We start from the raw sequence: 25,580 nt of genomic DNA on the forward strand, positions 1-25,580 counted from the left end.
CTCTTTTCTGTTATTTTGAGCTTACCAATCAAGTTTTTTGTGCTTGAAAATAGAAAATAGTCCTTGAAAACAGAGAACTGATAATAAAAAAACAGTTACCAAAAAATTGATTTGTCAAAAAGTTGTTTAGTTGGACTTTTGGCTGGGATTTTAGTTTTCTTGGTGGCTATCTAATTAAGGCCACGTGTCTTTGTTGATGGAATTTAAAAAACAAAATAAAATTGTTCTGTTGGCAATTAATTTGTCAACTGCGATGGTTCCAAAAGATTTGGACTTTCTTAGATTGGCTTTCGCTTTTCCTTAGGATAAAGGAATTTGGATTGTCCGGAGATTAGGATAAGTTTAATTTGACAGTAAGTGTTTGATAACTTAGATTGTGCTTTGGCTTTGATGTATGATTTTTTAATAATAAAAAGGTTGTAACATTAATTAAAAAGTTGACACGTCATTATTTTATTAGACACATAAAATAAATGACATTTTAGAAACGAGTAGTGTATTATGGCCTCAATTATTTTTTCCTGGTTTCCTCTGAGAGAGAATAAAAAATTACGGTCCAAAAATAAAACTTGTACTAAAATTTATGGAACAAAAAAAAAACATATATTTTTACCTTTTTAATATAACTTCTTTTTTTTTTTTTTTAATAAACGACAATATATTGCTGAATGTCACCAAAACATGGAATTCAGACACAAATTATAAAATATTGAACAGTTTGTCCACAAATAGCTTTTCTTATTATCCATGAATAGAAAAGTATCTTAACAGATTTAACTAGAGATTTTTTTTTTTTTTTTTAAATACAGACTTAACTAGACTTCTTTTGCTTCGAAAGGTAAAGATCTAAATTCGACACATACATTGCAAATTTTTCTCAAAAAAGAGATATACATTACAGATGAGGTTTTGTGGATTAGGCATTATACTATCCTTGCTCAAATCAAATAACAGAATTCGAAAATGAATTTAGATAATAAAAACTGAAAATATATAATGGAGTCATGATTTATTTGATTTAAAGACAAAAGGTCTAAATTGGGAGGAAAAACACATGATAACAATCACAAACTGAAAGTTCATCAGTTATCTTTCTAAGAAAAAAAGAGAGTAATTTTTGGCCCTAAGCCAATAATTAAAGAAACAGTTATACATGGTACGCACAACGAAATAGCTTACATCCAAGGCTTCACATTCCTGTCGAAGATTCTTGGTCTATAAGTTGAAGCGACCATGGCAAGAAGAAGGTGAACTTGTTTCCATGCGAATAGGATGACAGGACCAGCAACAAGACAAATGATAGGAATGACCACCCATAAATTTCCGTCTAGAATAATGGAAAGTGAGGTACAAAAGTTGACCATCATGGGCGCTATGGAAAAGATAAGGGATGAAAGGCCTATTATCATTTTGTGGGGTAAGGATATAAGGAAATCTTCCTCTAAATTACGTGATGTGATGGTATGAAACACCAATAATGATGTTGTGGCAGAAACTAGGAACAGTGCATTGGATAGCATAAAGAGCATAAACACCTTATCCTTTAAGTACACTGGCAAGCTTGTATTTTGATTGTCACCACCTCGAACTGTAATTGCTGCTGCAAACATAATAATAACAATTAAAATAGCTGGCACTGTACAAGAAGAGGTTGTCTCCTTGATCCAATTTTTTGCCTGATCAACCAAGCCCTTATGGTTCTCTACAAACAAATCTTGAGGTGTAAAACCATCGTCGTTTTCAGCTTCTATTAAGGAAGGACTGACGATGCTCTTCACTTCCTGTGTTTATTAAAAAAAAAACTCACATCACAAAATAGTTTAATATATAAATAAAATATTGAACATCATGTAATTTTGTGGGTTTCATATCCTAATTTAAAGAATCAATATCGATGGCTCAATATAACTTGAATGAAAGATTTATAGGAGTAAAATTTTTATCATTGCTTGATGGTCATAATTGACGCGGGTGAAAGATGGAACAAGGGAGAATTAGGACCACCTAAAGATAGGGAGATAGATGAAATGGGAGCTAAGCTCAACTAAAAGAGAAAATTGATAAAATTCAATACAGAAGACTTATACTGGACTTCCATATCTTCACATAGGTTCAAGACACCTCCATCCCCTTAGTTACTATATAATGAGTATGAAAAAATCAGTAAGGTCATTTAATGGACAACCTTAAAGCACTGGCAAGTCATCAAAGGAAAAAAATGTAAATACTCAAGCATATTCAACACATTAATTAAATTATGACCATTACTCAAAGATCTTAAACTTCTATAAAGACAGTGACCAATAATAACCACCCACAATTTTTCGTCGAGTGTAAGCCAATTTTTCCTTTAGATCTTTTGGAAGCCCTATCAATAATTTCCATCTAATCATTTTCTAAAACACAAGACAAATGAACACATTTCTTATTCATCTTGCCTCACTCGTGAAAAACATGGCTAGATGAATCCGGACGTAAAATCTTCTTTGCATTGATTAAGATTGAAACGGCTTGCACCCAGTCACATGTTTGATTGTTGATATGAAATCTTCCACACAAGCTTTAATTAATTTGATCTTTGCATGTACTTTATCTGCGCGCTTTCATATATTGTTTCACCTTTCACGAAGGCTTTCCAGATGGAATCTAACATCTCTACACCATTATGACATTCAAAAGGAATGAATCAATGAACTCCAACAGTAGATCTAAAGTAAGATTATATTAACCTCAAGTCAAAGTGTGGCTCATGGGTTCAGCACCGTACACGATCTTAGCGACGCCAACACTACCAATTCTTCACCATATATATATATATATATATATATGAAGATGATTCATTTGCATGACTATGGTAACAATTAGTTTTTGATCTTCTGGAAACTTTGCAAGTATGGAGGATGTAAGAAGAAAATGTAATCAATGTTAAATTAACAATTGTTCCAAAAACTTAAACTATTAAGATATGATAATTTATTTATTTAACCATATACTTTTAACATTTCTCCTTATGTGTGAACTCAAACACCATTTTAATAGGTGAAACCCAACATATATGATTTTAAATAAGATGCAATGTGGAGGAGATAAGGATCGAACTTAGGACTTACTGCTCTGATATCAAGTTAAATTACCGCCATTTTAATAGGTGAAACCCAACATATATGATTTTAAATAAGATGCAATGTGGAGGAGATAAGGATCGAACTTAGGACTTACTGCTCTGATATCAAGTTAAATTACCGATTGGAACAATCGGTAAATTAACAATCAAATGATAGACTTATTAAAATTTACATCCAATAAAATGATATTGAGGAGAGTTGTAGCCTTAGTATGCAATCTAGTTTGTAGCCAAACTTTGTCCCAAAAGTAATAAGGCTAAGGATTCATAAATATCAAAAAACTCTAACTTTGAAAAGGTACCTACAGCTAAAAGTTTGAGAACATGGAAAAGAATTACCGGAGAGGCTAAAGATATATCTTGTTCGCTTGATGAGGGAGTACATGTACATATTTCAAAAAATTGTTCATTCGCTTGATGAGGGAGTACATGTACATATTTCAAAAAATTGTTCATCATCTATCAAAGTGACAGCAATGATTAGGTGAATTTGGTGAAGAAGAGAGCAGTGGGGTCAGAAAAAGATTTTATTCTAATTTCCTCTGCGAAGCTATCTTTCAGCCTCATTACCCAACATGAAAATTCTTAGTTTAAACTATTATGGGCTTGGAAACTCCCAAGCAGTTAGAGATATTCACTGTTTTGTGAAGGAGTTAGATCCCCAAATTATATTTCTTACGGAAATTACAAAACTTGTTTACTCGAAGAGCTGAATTTATGAAGTTGAAGCTGGGAATGAAGTATACTTTGGGTGTTTCTTTAATGATTTGGGGTAGGCAAAGAATCTGATGCTTTGATTACCTGAATACTTGAAGATATTAATCAAATTTGTAAAAATTTTCATTTAGTTTCTTTTGTTACCTAGAGTCTCAATGAATTGTAATAGAGCTGTCCAACCATTTGTTAGTGTTGCTAAAAAAAAAAAAAAAAAGAATACTATTTATTAGTTTGAAGAATGTCCATATTTTCTGTTCGCAAATGTATAACTTGATTATTTATCAGGTTTGCTATCGATATCCCTCTTTAAAAAAAAAGTAAGTTAATTAATCATAATGTCGAGGAGAACTGAAAACAACTCTGCACTGAAATTTTACCACCCAAAAAAAAAAAAAACCTCTGCACTGAAAGTATATACCTAAATAATATAAGGGTTTTAATAATGTAAAGCGAGAGATGTTACCTTAAACCATTGTAGGTCTCTTTGCATATGAAAAGCTGCGCCTGGAATAGTATTACGTCTGGCGGAAGGTTCTGTCATCGCCGCCATGTGTAATATGTTATTTCCTTCGTCATCTGTTGCCGCTAATATTGAGTCCTTTAAACTAAAACAGCACAGAAGACGAAATATTTCATACTGACGGTACAGAACGGCGCACATAAATGGGTTTCTCCATGTGAACTCTTCCTCGGCCGACACAAGTTCAGGACATGCGCTCCAAATAGCAGTAACAAACTCAACCATCCCCTTCTTGGTTGCTTTGAAGATGGCCTCGTAAACAAGACCCTTTTCTAGTTGTTTATCACTTGAACACTGAAACTCTTGGCACATGCGAAGTAGAAGTTTTTTGTATTGGTGCTTCGGTTCATAATCATATGTTTGTCTGATTCCTGAGTCAATAATAAAAACAATGATCAGTCAACTAGATGAGGAAGAAAAATGAAGTAAAAATAAACTTTTTAACACAATCAATCACCAATAATCAAATATACGGAATTAATTGATTAAATATATTGTAACCAAAAGTTGAAGGAGATTCGAAACATGAAGGAGATTCGAAACAAATAATAAGTTCTTCAAAGTGAAAAAAAATAATAATAATAATTTAATTAATAAAATTTGCTTACTTAAAAAAAAACAAAAAATAAAAAAAGAAAAAGAACTATTATTGATGAGTATAGAAAAATCATTAGGTAGTCCACCATAGTAGAGTTACTAGCAGGTTATTTTAGAAAAAAAAAAAAAAAAATGTAGCCATTTAAACACATTCAATCTATTAAATAATTGTCGGTTGAAACTCTCTCTAAAAAAAACTATTAAATAATTATGTTACTCAAAAACCTTATAATATAACAACTATCTGTAACAGAAAAGTGTGAAATGATGGAATAAATAATTTCATCTTATTAGATTCAGCACTCTGTTTATTTACAGCTGTACACTTTAAGCCACGTGACCAGCACACTTCACAAAATAAATAAAATTACTTGTAGCTTAATCGAAATGACTACTTAAACAACTGTCGTTTCTTCTTACTTGTCTTTCCTCTCTTCTAGCTTCTTTGTGATTAATTTCTAACAACCTAGGCCACCTATAAAAGGAATAGCCTATCTCAATTTGCTAAAGTATGAGTAAAAAAACCACAAAATACTATCTACATACAAAATAAATTAATTAACACTAACTTAAAAATCAGAAGTGGGCATACTTTAGTAGTCCCTTTGACCAACTTTCTTTTTCTTGCAAATCCTAAAAAACCGTCAAAAACTCTAAATTTGGGTGAGTAACCCAACTGAAGATTTTTGTCATTATCAACTATATTAGAGACAAACAATAAAGTATTTAAGATCAACAGTGAGAAACACCTTTCTTCCTCTATCTAAGATCAACCATGGGAAACACCTTTAACGAGATCATCTTTCCAAGATCAATCATGAAGCTTTCACAACATTTGATGATGGGAAGGCCAATACTTAATGACACCTTTAATACATATGTTCGAAGCCATCTTTAACCACAAAATTTGGTAAACCATCCATTGATATTAAACTTTCACATTGCACTAGTTTTTGATGCGGGAGTTTACTATCAAATGTAATATCAGATTTTTACATTTCCAAATTTCAAAGTACTTAGAAAATTGTGAAAGTCCCGTCTTTTTTGTGTCAATGACTGTACAGGAATCGTCTTCGTGTAAGCTCTTAACTTAGGTTAACTACCTAACTTACTAGTGCAAAGTACGACAGGGTTTAGTCCAAGTGGATCTCGAATCTTGAGCTAATATTCTAACATAAAGAAAATAAGAAATAAAACATAGGAGAAGAGAGATAAGCATATATGATGAATTTTCCGAAAAGTCTTTAGCGTAGTTTGGCGACTATGAGACTTGTGGGCAAAGGAATAATGTATGCCGCTAATTGCGTTTTCTAAAATACTAGAAATGCAAACTATTGATGTGATGAGTTGTTATCAATAAGTGAAAAAGTGATGTCGGTAGTAAGCACAAGATGAGAACTAGTAAAAATTGGCTACATCAAAAGTTTCTAAAAATATTGTAAAACAGTTTGTAATTGTAAAATTACTCATAGGGTTTTTGTTTCTATTTAAAGAGAAGAAAATTGAATTAATGTATATATGTAATAGTTAGCAACACCCAACAAATTCCTATGAATTACATATTCCATATGGCTTATCCAAAGAAAAAAAGAAAAAAAAAACATATTCCATATGAATACAAATCCGCTGTACTATTTTTTGTGTTCTACTTTATGTCCCACCCATCATAACTTGCTACGTATTTGTTTAATTTTCCTTATAAAATAGCCAAAATTTAAATAAAAAAAAATAAAAAAAACTTATGACAAATTGTGATTGGTAGAACATAAAGTGAAACACAAAATGTAACACAAGGATTTGTATTCATTCCATACACCATAAGAAGATATTTAAGAGTTTTCTATAAGCTCTAAATAAAAAAAATTTAAAAAAAAAAAGAGGATTTTAAAAGTTTTCTAAAATAAATTCTACCTTCTAATGCAGTCTACTTGTGAACCAAATGTTTTGTTGGCACTTTTTATGTTGTGAGTTAGCATAGTCATTGTTTACTTTTATGTATTTAATAAAAGGGAAATGCACTCATATTTTCACTAACCCTTTAGCCATCAAGTGTAAGTATCAGTGTCTCGTAGAGAGTTTCCATCCTTGTTTTATGTTTTACGTCCCTAGGCAGTAGCATCAAAATTTGAGGCCTGGCTACCTCGGATTAGTCATAAAATTCTTTGGTATTTTTTTCTCCTTCTTTGTTATCATGGGAGGTTCCATCTTCTTTTTTGTCGAGTCCAAGACATTTGAATTTTCTATCGAAGAAGGGGGTTCTTTTTTCCTATTACGTATCTTTGAGAGAGGCAGGGATTCTCTTCGATCAGTGTTCTTGGGCAAAGAGAGTGCAAAGAGACTGTTTTCTATGATGGAGAATTTTATTTACTCTAAGTCCCCTAGACACTTTGCACATACTGTTAGAGATGGCGAGACGGTGTTTATTCTACAATCAGGTTCCAACGCACATGGCTCTTTTCTTATGATTTCTGAACTTTTACATGGTCGCCGGAAAGGCTTCATAGTAGTTCCGGAAGGAAATTTGGGCAGTGGTTGGAGAGGTTTTGTTTGTCACTTGAAGAAGGCTTTAGCTCCGGGGAACCTTGCCATTAATCTGCCCCCAAAACTTTTACCTGGGTCTAAATTTCAAGCCTCCAAATCCTTTGCGGCAACGGTGGTGCAAGGCCATCAGAGTGAACCCAAAGCATACAGGCTGGCAACGGAGGAGCTTGCTCAGACCCAGGATTTTGGCGACAAAGTAAATCCTAAACATTTAATGTTGGATTATCGAATTCCTAACATAGCAAATCCGGGTTCTCAGACCTAGGATCCTCGCGAGAACTGTCTTGGGAAGGAGAATGCTCTGATCGGGACACTGCTCTCTCCTGTCTTCTCTGATGGGACTGAAGGTAAGGTGCACTTAGACCTATGTATTAGGTTGGTTCGTGGGCCTCTTGGTTCGTGGGAAGTTAGTTAGTCCAAAGTCACTGAGGTGGACCCTTCATTTAGCCAATCCTCTAACCCAAAGCCCATTGATTCCATTAAGCCCAAACACAAACCCGCCCCTCCAGCAGGCCAATATTCAAACCCAAAGCCCTTTCAAGCCTCAAACCCAAAGCCCATCTCAAACCCAAACCCAAACCCAAACCCAAAGCCCTCTCAAACCAATGCCTTCGGGTTGTCTAATACAAAACCCAACGCCCTTCCAGCCTCTAACCCAAAGCCCAATCTTAAACCTCTTTGATAATGGAAGCCCAAATCCCACCGGCCCTCTTTGACTCAATTTCAGACCCACCCACACTCTTCGCAAGCCCCTCCCTCTCACCTTTTCTCTTCGACATCTTCAATTACGGGTAGCGACGCTGAGCCTACTCTGACCCACATGGAACCAACGTGCACCGAGAAGCTTCTCTCAGTCCCCGAAAACTCCGACACCTCCGTCACTGAGTCTATGTCCTCCGATGCTTCCGTGGATGAGTCCTTGTGCTCTGATGCTTCCGTGGATGGGTCCTTGTGCTTCGATGGTGATGTGGCTGTGCAACGTGACATCCAACAGATCATTCATCAGCACACAGACAATGTCATCAAGAAATGAGGGAACTCCGAGCAGTGGGTTCTCGAAGTACGAGATGGGAAGAGGGTGGCAGTCCCGATTCAATTTTCTTTGCCACCAAGAGCTGTCGATGTCGGAGTGGACGACTCAAACCAGTTAACGATGGTTCTGGGGGTGGCTTCGGAATCTAAGGAGCTTAATTCAGAACTAGAAAAAGGGAGTGATGCTATTGTGGAGGATTGGGTTTCAGATTTTTGCTCCGAGGATGCCTCTCAGTTTGCTGATTCTTTGCCACTCCTCAATGTTGATCCTCTGGCTTTCTCTTTTCCTTTGGGTGCCATGGATATTTCTGATCAGCCAGCATCTCTGGATGTCGAGACCTTGCCGCGTAAGGGCATTTACTCGGAATGGTTTCAGGATAAATTCAGTGGCTTTGATGACTTTCTTGGGACTTCCCTTAAAGGTTTGGAAGAGCCAGCAACCAAATTCCTGTTGGCTGTTGAGGCTGAGATACAGCAGAGGGCTTTTAAGGAAAAAACTGACAAAGCCAAGAAGAGCTCAAGAAGGAAAGGAATAAGGGAATTGAGGGGCTTATTTAGCTCTGTCAATTATGGTTCAACTTCTTCAAGGTGCACTGGTTATGGTAAGGACAGGGCTCTTATTGTTTCTCAAGAGCTTAGGGAGGAAAGGAATAAGGGAATTGAGGGACTTATTTAGCTCTGTCAATTATGGTTCAACTTCTTCAAGGCGCACTGGTTATGGTGAGGACAGTGCTCTTATTGTTTTTAAAGGAGGGCAATTCCAATACGAGGTTTTTTCACAGGATGGCTAATTCTAATAGAAGAAATAATTGTATTGAAAACCTTATGATTGATGGGGCTGTGACTACCAACCAGGATAGGATCGTTGACCATGTTGAACAATTCTTTATGAACCTATACTCTGAGCAGCAAGTGCAGCATCCTTTCCTGGATGTATTGGATTTTTCAAGGATTTTTGGGGATAATGTGGATTGGTTAGAGAAACCTTTTGAGGAATCTGAGGTTTTAGAAGTCATCAAGGAGTTTAATGGGGATAAATCTCCTGGGCCTGACGGTTTTTCGATGGCTTTCTTTCAAGCTTGCTGGGGGATTCTCAAATCAGACATCATGGTTGTGTTCCACCACTTCCATGTCATTGGTCAGTTTGAAAAAAGCTTGAATGCAACCTTCATTGCTCTCATTCCTAAAAAAGCTACAGCAGTGGACATAAAGGACTTTCGGCCTATTAGCCTTGTTGGGGGGGTTTATAAAATTCTTGCTAAAGTTTTGGCTTCTCGTCTTCGCATGGTTTTAGGAGAGATCATCTCTGCTCCTCAGAATGCCTTTGTTCTTAATAGGCAGATTCTTGATTCTGTTCTCATTGCTAATGAATGTCTTGATAGTAGATTGAAGTCTGGTCAGCCAGGGTTGTTATGCAAATTGGACATTGAGAAAGCCTTTGATCATGTGAACTGGGGATTTCTTACTCTCTTGCTTGAGCGTTGTGGTTTTTCTGATATGTGGAGGCAATGGATCTCTTTTTGTTTATCCACGGTTCATTTTTCTATCCTTATTAATGGCACTCCCCATGGGTTCTTTGGAAGTTCAAGGAGGTTGCGGCAAGGTGATCCTTTGTCCCCCTTGTTATTTGTATTGGTTATGGAAGCCGTCGGTAGGATGTTGGATAAGGCTGTCCATGAAGGTCGTTTGTCAGGTTTTAATGTAGGTGCTTCTGCTGGTAGATCTTTGATGGTTTCTCATCTCCTTTTCGCTGACGATACTCTAATTTTTTGTAATGCTAATATTGATCAAATGCTGATTCTCTGTATGGTGCTCATTTGGTTTGAGGCTTTGTCTGGTTTGAAGGTCAATTGGGGTAAGTCTGAGCTGATGGCTGTGGGGGCTGTTCATAAGATGGATCTTTTGGTGGCTGTCTTAGGCTGCAAGCAAGAGTCTCTCCCAGTGAAGTATTTGGGTCTTCCTTTGGGGGCAAAATTTAAGGACAAGTCTATTTGGAATCCAATTCTTGAGAAGATGGAAAGAAAATTAGCAGGTTGGAAAAAATTATATTTATCCAAGGGAGGTAGAGTCACATTAATTAAAAGCACTCTCTCTAATCTTCCTACTTATTTTCTCTCTTTATTCTCTATTCCTGCTTCTGTGGCCAACCGTATTGCTAGACTTCAGCGGGATTTTTTGTGGGGTGGCCTAGGAGATGAGCCCAAATTTCATCTGGTTGATTGGTCTACAGTGTGTACACTACTTTCTTCAGGTGGATTAGGGATTAGGAATCTGAGAACTTTCAATGTAGCTCTTTTAGGGAAATGGCTTTGGAGATTTGGGTAAGAAAGGGATGCTCTTTGGCGTCAAGTGATAGTGGTGAAGTATGGTTGTGATTGGGGTGGTTGGTGTTCTAGCTCTTTCTCTGGTCCTTATGGAGTCAATTTGTGGAAAAATATTAGAAGGGGGTGGCACTCTTTATCTCGGTTTATTATGTATGAAATTGGAGATGGATCAAAAGTGCAGTTTTGGCTATAGATTGTTGGTGTGGGACTTCTTTGCTCGCAGTCCGCTATCCTGAATTATATAGGATTAGCTATAGTAAAGAGGCAAGCGTGGCAGATCTAATGAGGTACTCCAATGGAGTCCTCCATTGGGAGATTCAGTTTTGTAGGGAGGTGCATAATCGTGAATTGGAAGCTTTCAGGAGCTTCATCAATTCCATTTATAGCACTCCTGTAAGGGGAATCGAGGAGGATAAGAGATGTTGGCTGCCTTGTAAGAGTAAGGGGTTCATGGTTAGTGCATACTACCATCTTCTTGTTGGCCATAGTGAGCAGTTTTTCCCTTGGAAAAGCATTTGGAAGCAGAAGATCCCCTCTAGACCACAGCCTTGGGGAAATGTCTGACAATTGACAATTTAAGGAAAAGAAAGGTTTGCATTTTGGATTGGTGTTATATGTGCAAGTGTAATAAGGTTTGCATTTTGGATTGGTGTTTTATGTGCAAGTGAAATAGTGAAAGTGTTGACCATCTTTTCTTTCATTGCCCGGTTGCTTCGGAGCTATGGGATATGGTTTTTGGTTTATTTGGAGTTAGTTGGGTCATGCCTTTGTCTGTTGTTGGGCTCTTTGCTTGCTGGCAAGGTCGTTTTGGTCGCCATCGTAATGGAGATATCTGGAAGGCCATTCCTCTTTGTTTGATGTGGTGTATTTGGAAGGAGAGAAATAGTAGGTGTTTTGAAGACATTGAGCGTTCCATGCCTAATCTCAAATTTCTTTTTCTCCGATCCTTATTTGACTGGCTCTCTGTGTGGAGAAACCATCCTTTTTCTACTATTTTGGATTTACTTGACTCTTGTAATTTTCGTTTTTAATTTGTTCACCCCTGTATACTTCCTGTGTACTTGGGTGTCTCTCTTATTTTGATATCAATAAATCCTTATTACTTATCAAAAAAATAAATAAAAGGAAAATGCTAACGAGTGCCCTTAGAATCCAGTTAAAGAAAGTTTTTATAAGAAAAAAAAAAAACAATTAATGTTTTGACAGCTTTTTTCATTTCCCATAAAAATGATGTTAAAATTTTCCTAAAATGAATTCTTAACGAGTGCCCTTAGGGCACTCGTTAAGGATTAGTTCGAGTGTATTTTAGTAAGCATTTATTAAAAGACCCAGTAGTTAATAGTGATCACCACATATTGATAATATTGGGTCATTTAATGCATTTATTATCATCTATTTTGTTTAATTATAGTCAGCTTAAGTTTCTCAAAAAAAAAAAAATTATAGTCAGCTTTTAAAGGAATGTACTTGCAATTTTAGTTCCCACGGTGGAGAGGTCCATATTCTCTACTTGTTGAAGTATTAGTTTAGCCCATTAAAACCAATATACTCGGTACTCTTGTAAGGTTGAATTTAATCAACCATCTTGTTGGCCTTATTCCGTACCAAATTTACTTGTATTTCAGCATTTATTAACCCTGTATTTAGGTGGGTTTTGTTGTAAAGGTAATGAGTGAGATAGAGTGTTGATTACTCAAGAGTGTGTAAGAAAACAGAGACTCGCGGGTGACTCGCGGCTGCAAGCCACCAGATGCAGCACACGTGTCAAGCATGCCAGAAGGTGAACAGTCATGCTAGCTGGAGCACTACAGGACAACTGGTCATACGGTTATCTCACGACTGGATCTCGCGACTCAGTCAAGTCACGAGGCCAAGCCGCGAGCCACCCCTGTTTTGAAAAACCTGACGTTTCACATTCTCCTCACCCCAGTATAAATACCCCTTATACCCACATATGAAAGAGTTTCCAGAGAGAATTTTGAGAGAGAAACCCTAGAGTAAAACAAGATTGATTCACCTACAATCTATACATTAGAGTCTCTTCAAATTCCTCAACTCTCTTCCTCTCCATTGTCAAACCCTTGAGAGGCATTTTACCAAAATCTTGTTCTCACTATATTCATTACTGTAAGAGGGTTGTTTGGTGTTCTGGGAAACAGTTAGGAAGGAACCAATCTACATTAGTTGATGCTATGGTCAAGTAGCAGAATTCGGAAAGCTAGAAAAGAAAAAAGTTCGGCGCAACCTCGTTGGAGCAAGAAACTTGGAGGGCTTAGGTGCACTGGGTAGATTAGGCTTGGAGGATCTATTGCTATCCATGTATCCCAACTACATTTTCTAGTGGATTATTTACCGCTTGGAGGGCGGCGGAGAGGTTTTATGCCGAGGGCTTCGGTTTCCTCTTCGATAACACATCGTGTGTTGTCTTTGTGTTTGCATCTTCCTTCCCTTTTATCTTTGCCTTTTATTATCTGTTGTGGGTTGTGATTTTAATTTGGCTTAGATAGTTTTTCCAATTCTATATTATAGCTTTTGTTCATTTTCCGCACACTAGTTGTTTGACATAAAGTCTGAATTGGTTAATTTGTAAATTGGGGGTCTAAACGTTCAAAAGTGTTTTTACACTATTTGAACTTTCAACTCTGTTGACCCATATATATACACCATTGTCTTGTGTTTGGCGTGACTCAAACATGTGTGGTTTTGGGCCTTTTGGCCGAATATGGAAGAAGACAGAGAGGAGCAAGGGAAGAGGTGTAGCTCTCCTTCCTCTCACACACAAACACTACATTTTTCGCATGGCTTCTTCCTTTTATTTTGATTCCTCATAAGGTATGTTGTGCTCCTACATTTTCTTACAAATTGTTAAAAATGCTATGTTAGGGTCATAGTTTTATGTAGTTGGCATATTATATGACAAAGCACACTTTTCTTGTAATTGAGTGGATCTAAGTGGGTTTAAGATCATCATGAAGTACTTGAAGAAGTATAGCAAGTGGTATTGCTGAAAACATGAAGAATACTCATGAAATTGCTCAAGAAAAGTTGAATCTGCAAGTCCCGATGCCTAGCTCAATACCTTCGATCTATCGAGATTTAAATTCGACACCTGTCTCGATCTATCAATCTAACGAAATTTCAGAATATAGCCTAGAACATTTTGTTTTAAGAGGCTATTTGTTTATGGGTTTGTGTAAACCTAATAGGAATATGAGAACCCAATTAAAAGACCCCTTAAGCTCCTATTTCAATAAGGTGGTAGAAAAAGGAAACCAAAACCCTAATGCTTCATAAAGTTTTCTTATTTAAAACCCTAGCCTTCACCTTTTGAACTTATGAGTTCAGGGAAAAAAAAAAGAATAAAGAGATCTTGTTGCGACTCTTATGCACCTTGGGTTCTTGCAAAGCAAAGTATATGACATCAAAAATTGAAAATCTTATTGGTATTTTTTTGTGAAGCTATTGCAAATCATCTGCTACAATCAAAAGGTTTGGCGTAGAGTTAGTCACGTAGTAGGATTCGTGCAAAACAGTTAGTCACATATTGAAGATCCGATCAAAGGGAAGAGTCTTCTACAAGATCAAGTCCAATTGGGGGATTGGAACAAAGGTTTAACTGTAGATTGGTATTTTCATATAGGCCAAAGTAGAAGTAAGATTTCTTATATTTGTAATCGCTTATTTTTTATTAATGGATTCTTGGGAGTGATGTCCTGAAATTCATCTGGTAGAGTTTTTTGCCTTTTAAAGGTTTTCTCCATTAGTCAACAAATCACTATGTCAAATTTAGTTTTTGCTACACTCTAGATTAGATTTGTGATTTGTTTGTGCCTTTACGTTATTTGCATAAAATCTGAATAATTAATCATCTTTGATAATTGAATTAATTAACCAGGTTCAATTTACAACCCAACATGTTAAAATAGATGCAAAAGAAAAAGTATGAAATAAACACAAGAACACAAGGTTACGTGGTTCAGCTTAATAGCCTACATCTATGAAAGAAACCTTTAAAGGCTACATATTTATTATAAGAGTAAAGTACAAATCTGGTATTATAATGAACCCAACAAGGATATTTATAGTAGACTAAATTCTAAACTAATAAAACACTAAGATGTGATGACTCAGGAAAACCAATGAAACAAACTAGTTTTAATTTTAGACCCCTGGAAAAACAGAGTGTTTAACGTAATTTATTTTGAATCAAGTTTTCACTTAGATTAATTATCCAAATCTAGGTTAAATGTTCATCATAATCAACATACAGAGCGAAAATCTAAATAACACAAGATGTGATGACTCAGGAAAACCAATGAAACAAACTAGTTTTAAGGTAAAAACCTGGAGGGAACTCTCCCAAGAGAACAATCCACTATATCAAATTGAGTTTTACAGTTCAAGAATACCAATTCATGGTAAAGCTAACACAGTTACCAAATTGAGCTATGAACCTCTCAAACTTCTTTGATGTGAACTTGCTCCAACATGAACCTCCAGTTCATGTCTTGATCTTCAGTATGCTTGATAGTTGAAACTTGACTACAACTTTACTCCACTAGTACTAGCAATATGTGTGTGATCTTCAATAGGTGCTTGAAAGAGTTAGAAGGTACAATAACTTTACAAATCTCACAACAGTTACTCTCAAGTATCGAAAAACATGTATTAGGATTTTCCTTATATACCTAGTAAAGTTGGATTCAAACCCTAATTGTTTTGCGAGCTGTTGGGCCTTATTTAAAATTCTACAGAGTCGCATCTCGATCGGTCCAGCCTTTCCTTCAATCGATCAAGCTCTTCAGTTTTTCAATTCAACTTTCTGCAGCTTGTACGTTCTTGATTCTGGATTTGTATTACCTTGAGTAATGTCTAAAACACTTTATAGACCCTAAGATCTAATTCTAAACAAGTTTTTGTTCTCAATTTACCAACATACAAAGTATTTAAAACCTAAACATTTATATCTAAATATTTAGAACCTAACCAAGTAGTTTGTCTTTTTTTTTTTTTTTTTTTTTTTTTTTTTTTTTTTTTTTTTTTTGTTTGTTTCTAGACAGACAAATAACTAAACTCACAGTTTGAACCAATATGAAATCCGTCCAGAAAGTCCAACTCCACCAACTCATCAGTAAGTCAAGTTTTCTCATCAACTTGCATATTTATATGTCCTTCTGCTAGTTTGTGGCTTTCTACCACTTTCTTCTCAACATTGTACAAGATTTTATCTTTCCCGTTTTTGCATTATACTCCGTTTTTGTAATTCCTAGTTTCATTATTTAGTAAGTAGAAGTCCTTATTAAAAGAAAATTTTAAAATAAATAAGAATATCACATAAATTCTGAACAAGACATTTGTCCGGAGATACTAAATATCACCAAAAAAGTAGTTCAAATTCTTTTCTTTTTTTTCCTTTCCCTCTTTTAACATCTTAGCCTATGCCTTTTCTTTTTTCTTTTTTTATTTCTTCTCTCTTTTCTCTTATTTTCAAACAACGTCCTACAGATTAATCAAGTATGTATAAAAAACCAAATTAGTTTCTTCATTTTTGTTGCCAGCAACCAAAAAATATTTTAATATCATTTTACCATTACCGTGTGAGATAAAAAAAGTTATTTTATAGCCATTACAATGTCGCACAATATTCTTACAATAAATGATATATCAAACCATCATACGTCCAAATTAATAAAATGAAATAAGAATATTATGAAAATGTATTGAAATTTTGTTGTCTCTAAATTTTCTTGGAAAGAAAAATAAAGTTGCACAAAAATATGACTTTCATTGTGACAAAATAAAATTCCTAAGAAAGGAGAGTGTTGACGGGAACATACCTAATCCGATATTTCTTACTTGAGTACTTTTTCCCTTTTCTGGTTTTTGGATGCTTACAGGAATTTGATTGATGTCATCAACCCCGGGAATGCGGATACCTTTCGGCAGAATTGACCAATGAATCTTGAGTAAAAAGTATATACATAATAATAGTAAAAGTAAAAAAAATTTAATTTTTAATTTTATGACTATTTCAATGTTATTACTTAACCTTGTCGGCATTATAATATTTATTTTTAATTTTAAAAAAAAAACTTAAAGAGATATATAAAGAAGCGATCAACTGTTATATTTTAGTTGAAAACAATTAAAATCCACTAGACCAAAGCAACTTAACATTAAACAAATTTTGAATAATTTGGGTTTTGTATTTGCTAAATATATTCTATGGTAAAATGCTATTTTAGTCCCTAAACTTTATCAAAAGTTTGTTTTTTATCCCTAAAATTTAAGACGTTCTTTTTTTGTCCCTAAACTATTGAAAAGTTCATCTTTCATCCTTACATTATTGAAAATGTTTTATTCACGTCCTTAAACTTTACCGAAAGTTTGTTTTTCATCCCTAAACTATTAAAAAAGTTCTTTTTTCATCCCTATTTTTGTTTGTAAACTATTGAAAAAACCCTTTACAAAATGCAGGGATGAAAAAAAAACTTTTTAAAGTTTAGGGACCAAAAACATACTTTTTATAAAATTTAGGAACCAAAATAGTATTTTTCCCTATATTCTAAATTAGGATTAATTGTACTGATTCATCCTAAAATTATGGGGGTCATTGCACTACTTTGCACTCCAATCTACTAAAACTTGCAAAGCAATCACCACTCCATATTTTAAAAATTGCATGTCCAAGACACATGATCCTAATTCAATAAATTGTCCATTTTACCCTTCCACATGGTAATTACAATATTGTCCTTACTAATATTTCCCAACAAACTAGCCACCTTTGTTACCCATTAAATGAAAACTTTCACCCAAAACCGGTGTTGAGCAGAAACGCATTTCGAAATAACAATTGGATAAAGTTTAGGTACAAAATGGGTTTGTAGTCTAAAGCTACAAACTTAATCATTGGAGCTGAACTTTGAGAAATCCACCATTGAATTACATCTTTTTATATCCTCTATGCTTACAAAATTTTTAAAAAAATTTAAGATTAATAGCTTATTTAAATTGCAAGTTTTTGTAATTTAAAATTATGCATAATATATAAGCTTATAGATAAGATGGTAAATAATATCTGATTGACACAAAATTTGACATGTGTATTAAGAGCATGTAGAACATGAAATTTAACGATTAGATCTTCAAAATACGTAGTAACATTTATTTTATTAAGTAAAGTTGTAATCTTAGGTTACAAAAAGTTTTGTAGCTAAACTTTATTCATAACAATTCACATAATAATTTTAATATATCTACTATGTGGCAAGAGCTCTTCTATTTGTGAGGATAAAAGCTTTTACATGTATAAAATAAAAAGGGTAAAAGGATTTGCAAGGCCATTCATTTGGTGTGATTGCAAATTACAAGACATAATTTTTATTGTATAAACTATCATTTCGCGTTGTGGTTTCAGTATTGATAACAACAAAAGATTTGAGGTTCAAATCCTAAGTATACTAAACACTGATTAGTATCATTATGAGGTGAACTTCATATGTTAAATTTTTATCAAATCTACGAAAATAACTATCATTATTTGCCCATGTGTGAGGTATGGGTTTATTAAAAATTCATATGCAAATTAAAGAAAATGTTTCACAAATTTTCATAAAAAATGAACAATAAAATAGTCAATTAAAACAATTGAAAACGTACTTTTTTTTTTTTTTTGGGTAAATGAAAACATACTTTAAATTATATGATGGAAGCATATTGTATAAAATTGAATATTTCGTCAAACATGAAAATAAAAAAGATAAATAATTAAAATAAGTTACACTTAACAAAATTATAATGTTAATAGAAATTTAGACTTCTTGGAACTTTGATATGCAACAGAGTAAGTAGAATTAACTTCATATATTTATATACATATAATCGAATATGTACAGAATATGATTTTAATACTTATGAATGAAATATGTATTGCTAAACTTTCCTATGCATTGTACATGTTAGAAACTAGTTGTAAAACATAATGTCGAGCAATTGCGGGTTGAGGATCAGCGATTTCAAATTTTAGTTTAGGCTTGGCTATTATATTTTAAATTTTTATTTGTCAACACAAATTATTTTTTGGTTAGTTAGGTAAATATTGGAAATATAATGAGATAATGTATATCATTTATTTAATTAGTAGATTATGGAAAAGTAAACTATGTAGCATATGACCTTTCGGTCATAAATATTATTAAAACAAAAATTATAAGGAAAATGAAAGATGATTTTCTAATAAGACTCATTAATATTATATTATATTATATAGATAAAGTAAAATTTCTGCAAAATTTAATGTGAAATAAATTATAGATCATTTACAGAATTTAAAAAATGTCAAATTCCATATTTTAAAAAGAATAAATAGAAATGTATTAGGAACATTTATTTTTTGTATTTTTATATTATTTATACTTTTTTAATATATAGTGAACATATGTTAGTTTGAATTTGAATTTGTTAATTTAGTTTTAAATGATATATTTTATTCTTTTTATTTTATTTTATGCATGACATAAAATCCTAATTTGTTCTCTTCGCAATATTGTTTAGTGCTGCAGTTAATATTATATATTAAATCCATCCTTTTCAAAAAAATAAAAATAAAAAAAATAAATCCATCCAAGGTGTGCAAAATAGCAAAAAAATTTAATAGGCAGTAGATAATAGAGAGTAAGACTCACAGTTATAGATCCATCGTTTCCAAGATATGAGCTGATTTTCACTCGTATATGGAAAAGACATGCTAGCTAATGCCAGCACAGGGGACTCCTTCTCGATATCTAAAGCAGTCACCAAGGTAGGGAATTTTTCCAGCACATCCAAAGCCATATCTATTGAGTTGCAAACAGAAGGAACTAATTGAAAGGGAATCATAGCTAATATTTGAAAGCATAGAAATAATCAGTTATTGTCAAATAATAGTAATAATAATAACGAGTGTATAGTCAAATCTAATTAAACTTCTTACCAAAATTTTTTGAATAAATGCATCGAGTAACAAACGTAGCACCATTTACACTGCCCTTTCCAGGACTTAGACTTCCTGGAGGAGTTACAGAATAGAGATATCGAGCCGTAGCTATTGAATTGGAGTTACAAGTAAGAGCCATCACGACTGGAATGAGTTTGTCAAATTTGTTTGCGTTTGCAATGCTAAGTAGCATTGGACACTTTTCAACTATGCATTTTGCCATCTCGGTGTTTCCAACAAGAGCACAACAACCAAGAACCGTATTACCATCTTTATCCGTCATTCTTAATTTGTCTGTGGGTAACATGTTTACCAACTCCTTCACAATATGCAGATGTCCAGCAATGATAGCAATGTGTAAAGCTGTACTTCTTGTATTTGAAATTATTGCACTCTCTGCCCCCGGATTGGAAGTAATGAACTGATTTGCTGCGGCCCAATTACCGTCACGAAGATACTGCTTAAATAATACATACTTACGGAGTTCACTGTTCTCTCTCCCTGCAAAGATTTTAACAAAATATTTAGAGTTTCTAATAGCAATTACAAGATTTTTGATCTAGATTTCAACTCATACCTCTTGATGATTTCAATAGAAACAGTTACGGATCAATCCTCCAACTAGCGAATTATAGAAAACAAGAAAAAAAAATAGCACTAAAAGAATAATCATATTTGCACGAGGGTTATACCCTAAACGCCACCCAAAATACATATAGTGCAAATTAAGTGAAGATATAACTTTTTAAAAAAAAATTTCCATAGTTGGGGCTTGGAAAGAGGGGGAATGTGAACTTTGAATATCACTGTTAGAAATATCAGGAGATTTTAATTGAGTTATAAGATTCTTGACGTGAAGATATAGTTTTTATTGTTGACAAAATCAAATAAAAATGATTTTATTAATAAATTAAAATTTTTAATATTGTGAATTATATCTTTGTCTTTCATGGATTTGCACTGTGTATATAACTTTGTCATTGTCTTGCGGATTAAGCCTATTTTAGAATGTTTGAGCATGTTCATTTTCAAGAGATGAAGAGAGATTCTTCTCAAAAAATAAATAAATAAATAAAAGAGAGATAGCTACTATTCTGTACAAGAACAAATTAAAAGAGAGGGAGCTACCTTCTGAATTGTAAAATTTTGCCAAGATATCCCAAGCATTTTGGGCAGTTCCAGCAGGAAACAGAGAGCTATAAAATGCAGAGGACGACTCCCTGATCAAATATAAAGCTATGGCATCCTTCTTGCTCCAAGCATTAAAGGCAATTTCATCATCTTCGGGTTTCGGAGATTGGGTGGCAGCTTCAACGATGTCCCAAAGATCGCAAGCCTTCAAATAGGCTTTCATCCGGACGCTCCAAGCCACATAATCATATTCCTCAGGAACTAAAAGTAGAACAGCAATTTAGTATATTATGTTACGAAACTGGTTCTGTGAAGATGTTATAAATTGCATTTCATTATTCATAGAATTCAGATAATATGATGTTTCGCTAAAGTTGTCTTTTCCATAAATTAGAGAATAAATTGATAGATTACCTTGTTGGTGCTTTAATATATATCTCCTAATATTATAAATAAATTAGTAACATTAATTTCACGAGTTTAAGGTGACGGAGTTGAGGAGCGTATCGGGTCTCTTGAGAAGACAACCGCCAAAGAAAAAATATACAATCGTTCATATGTGCATGTGTATATATATATATATATATATATATATATTAGAAAAAGATATATCTTAATTTTTTGACATTAGAATAGATCATAACTTATTAATATGTACTTACATTGATAGTTGGGGATGGAGAGAATTGAACTACAAAACTCTTAGTATTACATAACTTATATATATTGCAAACAACTTTATTCGATACATAATTACATAACTTATAAATAGTATTGACATGCATGTACAACAATTTCAATACTATTTTATTGTAACATTAAATCTTACCTATTTAGTTAATATTCCTTTGATCATTAGCTATAGTTAATTTAATATTTTGATTCTCAATCAAATATGGACAAACAATTGAAATCTTAAATGAAGAAAAAATTGTCGTGCAATTATATATGTTCAAAAATTAAACTTATAAGTTAAGTAAATAAAAAGAAAAAATGCCAATAGAATGAATTAAGTCATTAAAACCAGTACGTACTGATTGGTGTGTACATATATTTGAGGTTTTATTGTTTGATTATTTGGTAATAACCAAATAACTAATAACAACAGTTGTTTTGGTTGGTTTAGACCTCTCCTTGGCCTTGGTCTGTACTAACTGTTAACTGCCAAGGGTAACAGCAGACTCAGCAGTGATGCGTGTTTGGGTTGTTTTTCTTTTTTATGAAAACGTTAAAATGCTAACCATTAGAATAAAGTTAATCACTTTTATATATATATACATATATGAGCATGTGCATTTCAGAGAGAGATCTAGAGATACCTATGAAACTACTTTTGGGGAGTGTGCATATTGCTGCCAAAGTATCCCAAGCAATTTTGGCAGAAGTAATCTTCCAAATCGCCCACTTTAAGGGGCCTTCGCTGGAATATCGGATCACTCCTAAAGCCATGGCATTCTTTTCGGACCAAGCCTTAAAAGCTGCTTCATCACTTTCTGCTTTGGGAGCTTCATCGTTTCCTTCCACAATGTCCCAGAGTTGTTGATCTGCCAATTTGGTTTTCACTTGAAGACTCCAATCCAAGTAATTGTCCGCATCCTCAAGATTTTTAAAAACATCTGCATAGGTTATAATATTAGAATTAGAGTAGATTATAACCTATAAACATATTGCATAACTTATATTGATAGTTGGAAGTGAGGGGAATTGAATCTTGAATAGTTCCTTTAGAAATAGTTTTTTTTTTTTTTGATGAATCCTTTAGAAATAGTTAGATGTTCTAGTTGAGTGGCAAAATTCTTGGCATTGCATAATTTATAAATACATTGCAAACAAAATAATTTGATACATAATTTTTGAAGATAACTTATTATCTTATTTATTAAATCCTAATGAGCATATAAATGTACAAAATTAATATCAATACTATTTTATTTTAAATTTTTTACATTAAATCGACATATATTGGTCAAAATACTAAAGAAAAGTAAAATTAACTCTACAATTAATTTATAAGTATGGGAAGGCAATTAATAGTGGAACAACCAAGCAAGAGATTAAATCAAGACTAATAAGATTGTATTGATAGCAAAGATCCTTAGAGCATTTACATTAGTTGATGTATAATAGAAAATGTGTCAAATTGACAAATTTTTCTTCAAGAACTCTCCATATCAATCTATATAAAACACTATGGATTTCCATTTTTGCTACACTAATTACAACGTTACTCTAGCTTTGTATTTTACTTTTTAAATAATTTTTTCTCTCAATACTTGCAACAAATTCTCTTTCTTCTCCCTTGAATCTCTTCCTCTACTCTCTTCCTTCTCCATCTCCTTTTAAATCTCAATAAAATGCTCTACAAATCATCAAGTTCATCAAACACATCCTAAATCTAGATCTCAAACACATCAAACTCATATACAAAATCATATGAGTCGTCAATCCCTTATAAAAACCCATGTGAATCATCAAAGAAGAAAAAGAAAAAGAAACAGATGCAGCCAAGAAGAAGAAAAGGCAGTGACAATAGCAGCAGAAGGAAACGAAGGTCTAGCCATGAAGGTTCGCCTTTGTGGTGGTCATGTGAGCTTCGGTAAAATAATGATAAAAAATGAATAAAAAATAATTATTTAAATAAAATGGAGTGTATAATAGATAATCTGGTGTGGGCATTTTGTAAAAGTAATTATGTAAAATAGAAAAAGTAGGTTCTTATGCTAAAATAGATAGAAAAATTTAGACAAACTAATGCGAATGCTATTATAGTCCCTTTGGACCTAGCAGATGAAAATTATTACAAGTTTGGATTTACAATTCACACTTTTTCTCTCTCTAATATTTTTATCCCCTCTTATGATGGTAGAAGGGCTCTATTTATACATGTTGGGACCTTATCTCTCCTATCATTTGTACGGTGGAGGAATGGGGAGGATAATACGTGTCCCATTAGAGGTATACTCCCTTCTAATGAAAAAGTAATTGGGTGGATGGGTGGAGGGCACTATTCTGACAAGTCATTTAGTATCAAATGCCTCCTGATTGGTAGGTGTAGTGATTTAATGTAGAGGTGAAGGTTGCTAGGTTAGGCGCTACCTTCCCTAATTCATCAGCTGTATTTCTCTGATGGTTTTCAATTACTTCTTGGTTATCCCTTGGTTAGATCATATTCTTGGTCACGAGCTGAGGATAAGATTCACCTCAGCCATGTGCCTAAAGAGAGAGGGGTTTTTTTAGTAAACCGGACCTTATTACCCACTAAGGTCCCTTCAATGCTTGGATCATTTCTTCTGTAACTGCCTCGGGCTGGACCTATTGCTTCCCCTTTTTTATCTTATTCTTATGGCCTTTGAGCCCATGGGCCTCTTGTACTTAATCCATTCCCCATGTACCTAGTTTGTTACTCATTCAATCATTAACTAAATATATAGCCAAAACTGAGAAAAAATTCAATTAGATTCTAAAATTAAAGTCTAATTTTGTACCAAGTGTCAAATAATTTTTTTAATTTTAATACAAGTATTTATCACGAACTACAACAATTGAGAGTTTTGTTAGTTTTATATTAAATGTAGCATCACTTTCAATAAGAACCATTTCCTTTTTAATTATAATAATTCTATTGCATATTGAACTTTTAGTTTTAAAAGTTTAATTTATTTTATGACAATAGACAACAAATTCTTTTTAAAAGAACCTTATTATTTGAAAGAGAGAATATTGTTTTGTATATGAATTAAGTAAGATAAAGTGGATGTTGTCCCACATTGCTTGAGTGTAACTCTTTTCCATTGTTTAAAGTCTCACTCTACTACTACAAGAGTTAGGCCCTTTTGTAGTGGTACTTTGGGTTAAGTAATATGTTTGAACTTAGTAAGAGAGTGTAATTAAGTGTGTGTGTGTGTGTTAATAGTTAGTTTGTTTCTCAAAAAACAAAAAAAAAAGTTAAGATAACTCAAGAATAAAATATTCCTAAAAATATAATTAAAAAATTTAAACTGTAATTTATTGCATTGTAATAGAAAAAATTATGTTAGGAAGTAAGATAATAATTTTTTCCAAGAATAAAATTCACAAGCATGAACAATTTGCATTTTCTACTAAATAATATTTTCACAAGATTTTTTAAGAATTAAAAAATAAATATTATAATGAACATAATAAAGCTTACGTGTATGACTTATAAAATGCATCTAATTACATATTTAAAAATGTACTTATGTATATGCATGAAGTTACGTGTTAATTAAATGGATTAAAAAAATGCCAATAGAATCAATTAATTCATTAAAACCAGTACTACTGATTCAGAGTTAAGTAGGTATCCTAGAAAATATAGTTGGTGTAATCGGTTGGTGTATATATATATATATATATATATATAATTGAGGTTCTATTGTTTGGTTGGTAATAACTACAGCTGTTTTACTTGGTTTAGACCGCAGGTTGGCCTAGGTCTTTCATGCTTGATATATATAAATATATATATATCTTAAGTTAAAAATGTTCGGCCATGTGCATTTTAGAAAGAGATCTGGAGATACCTTTGTAACTACTAATGGGGAGTTTGCAAATTGCAGCCAAAGTATGCCAAGCAATTTTGGCCGAAGTTCATCA

General features: G+C 33.4%; 1 protein-coding gene across 1 annotated transcript; it reads right to left on the bottom strand.

Moving 5' to 3' along the window:
• Positions 1–984: 984 nt before the first annotated feature.
• LOC115986525 lies at positions 985–25,572 on the bottom strand. The gene is made up of 8 exons (XM_031109641.1): positions 25,508–25,572; positions 22,283–22,579; positions 20,961–21,224; positions 19,830–20,333; positions 19,543–19,692; positions 16,693–16,791; positions 4,305–4,732; positions 985–1,781 (listed from the first exon to the last, which is right to left on the bottom strand). The coding sequence occupies exons 2-8, from the start codon at positions 22,410–22,412 to the stop codon at positions 1,176–1,178; spliced, it is 2,181 nt and encodes a 726-aa protein (XP_030965501.1). The 5' UTR covers positions 22,413–22,579; positions 25,508–25,572; the 3' UTR covers positions 985–1,175.
• Between the last annotated feature and the right edge of the window lie 8 nt (positions 25,573–25,580).

The sequence above is a fragment of the Quercus lobata genome, chromosome 4 (genome assembly GCF_001633185.2).
Source record: "Quercus lobata isolate SW786 chromosome 4, ValleyOak3.0 Primary Assembly, whole genome shotgun sequence".
Classification (NCBI taxonomy): domain Eukaryota; kingdom Viridiplantae; phylum Streptophyta; class Magnoliopsida; order Fagales; family Fagaceae; genus Quercus; species Quercus lobata.

Excerpts from the sequence above, each read along its gene's own strand:
- LOC115986525 (XM_031109641.1), bottom strand. The coding sequence starts at position 22,412 with ATGGCTTTAGGAGTGATCCGATATTCCAGCGAAGGCCCCTTAAAGTGG. Across the intron at positions 4,733-16,692 it reads AGTAAGAAATATCGGATTAG|GAATCAGACAAACATATGAT; the intron begins GTATGTTCCCGT and ends TTATTGACTCAG. Across the intron at positions 1,782-4,304 it reads GAGACCTACAATGGTTTAAG|GAAGTGAAGAGCATCGTCAG; the intron begins GTAACATCTCTC and ends TAATAAACACAG.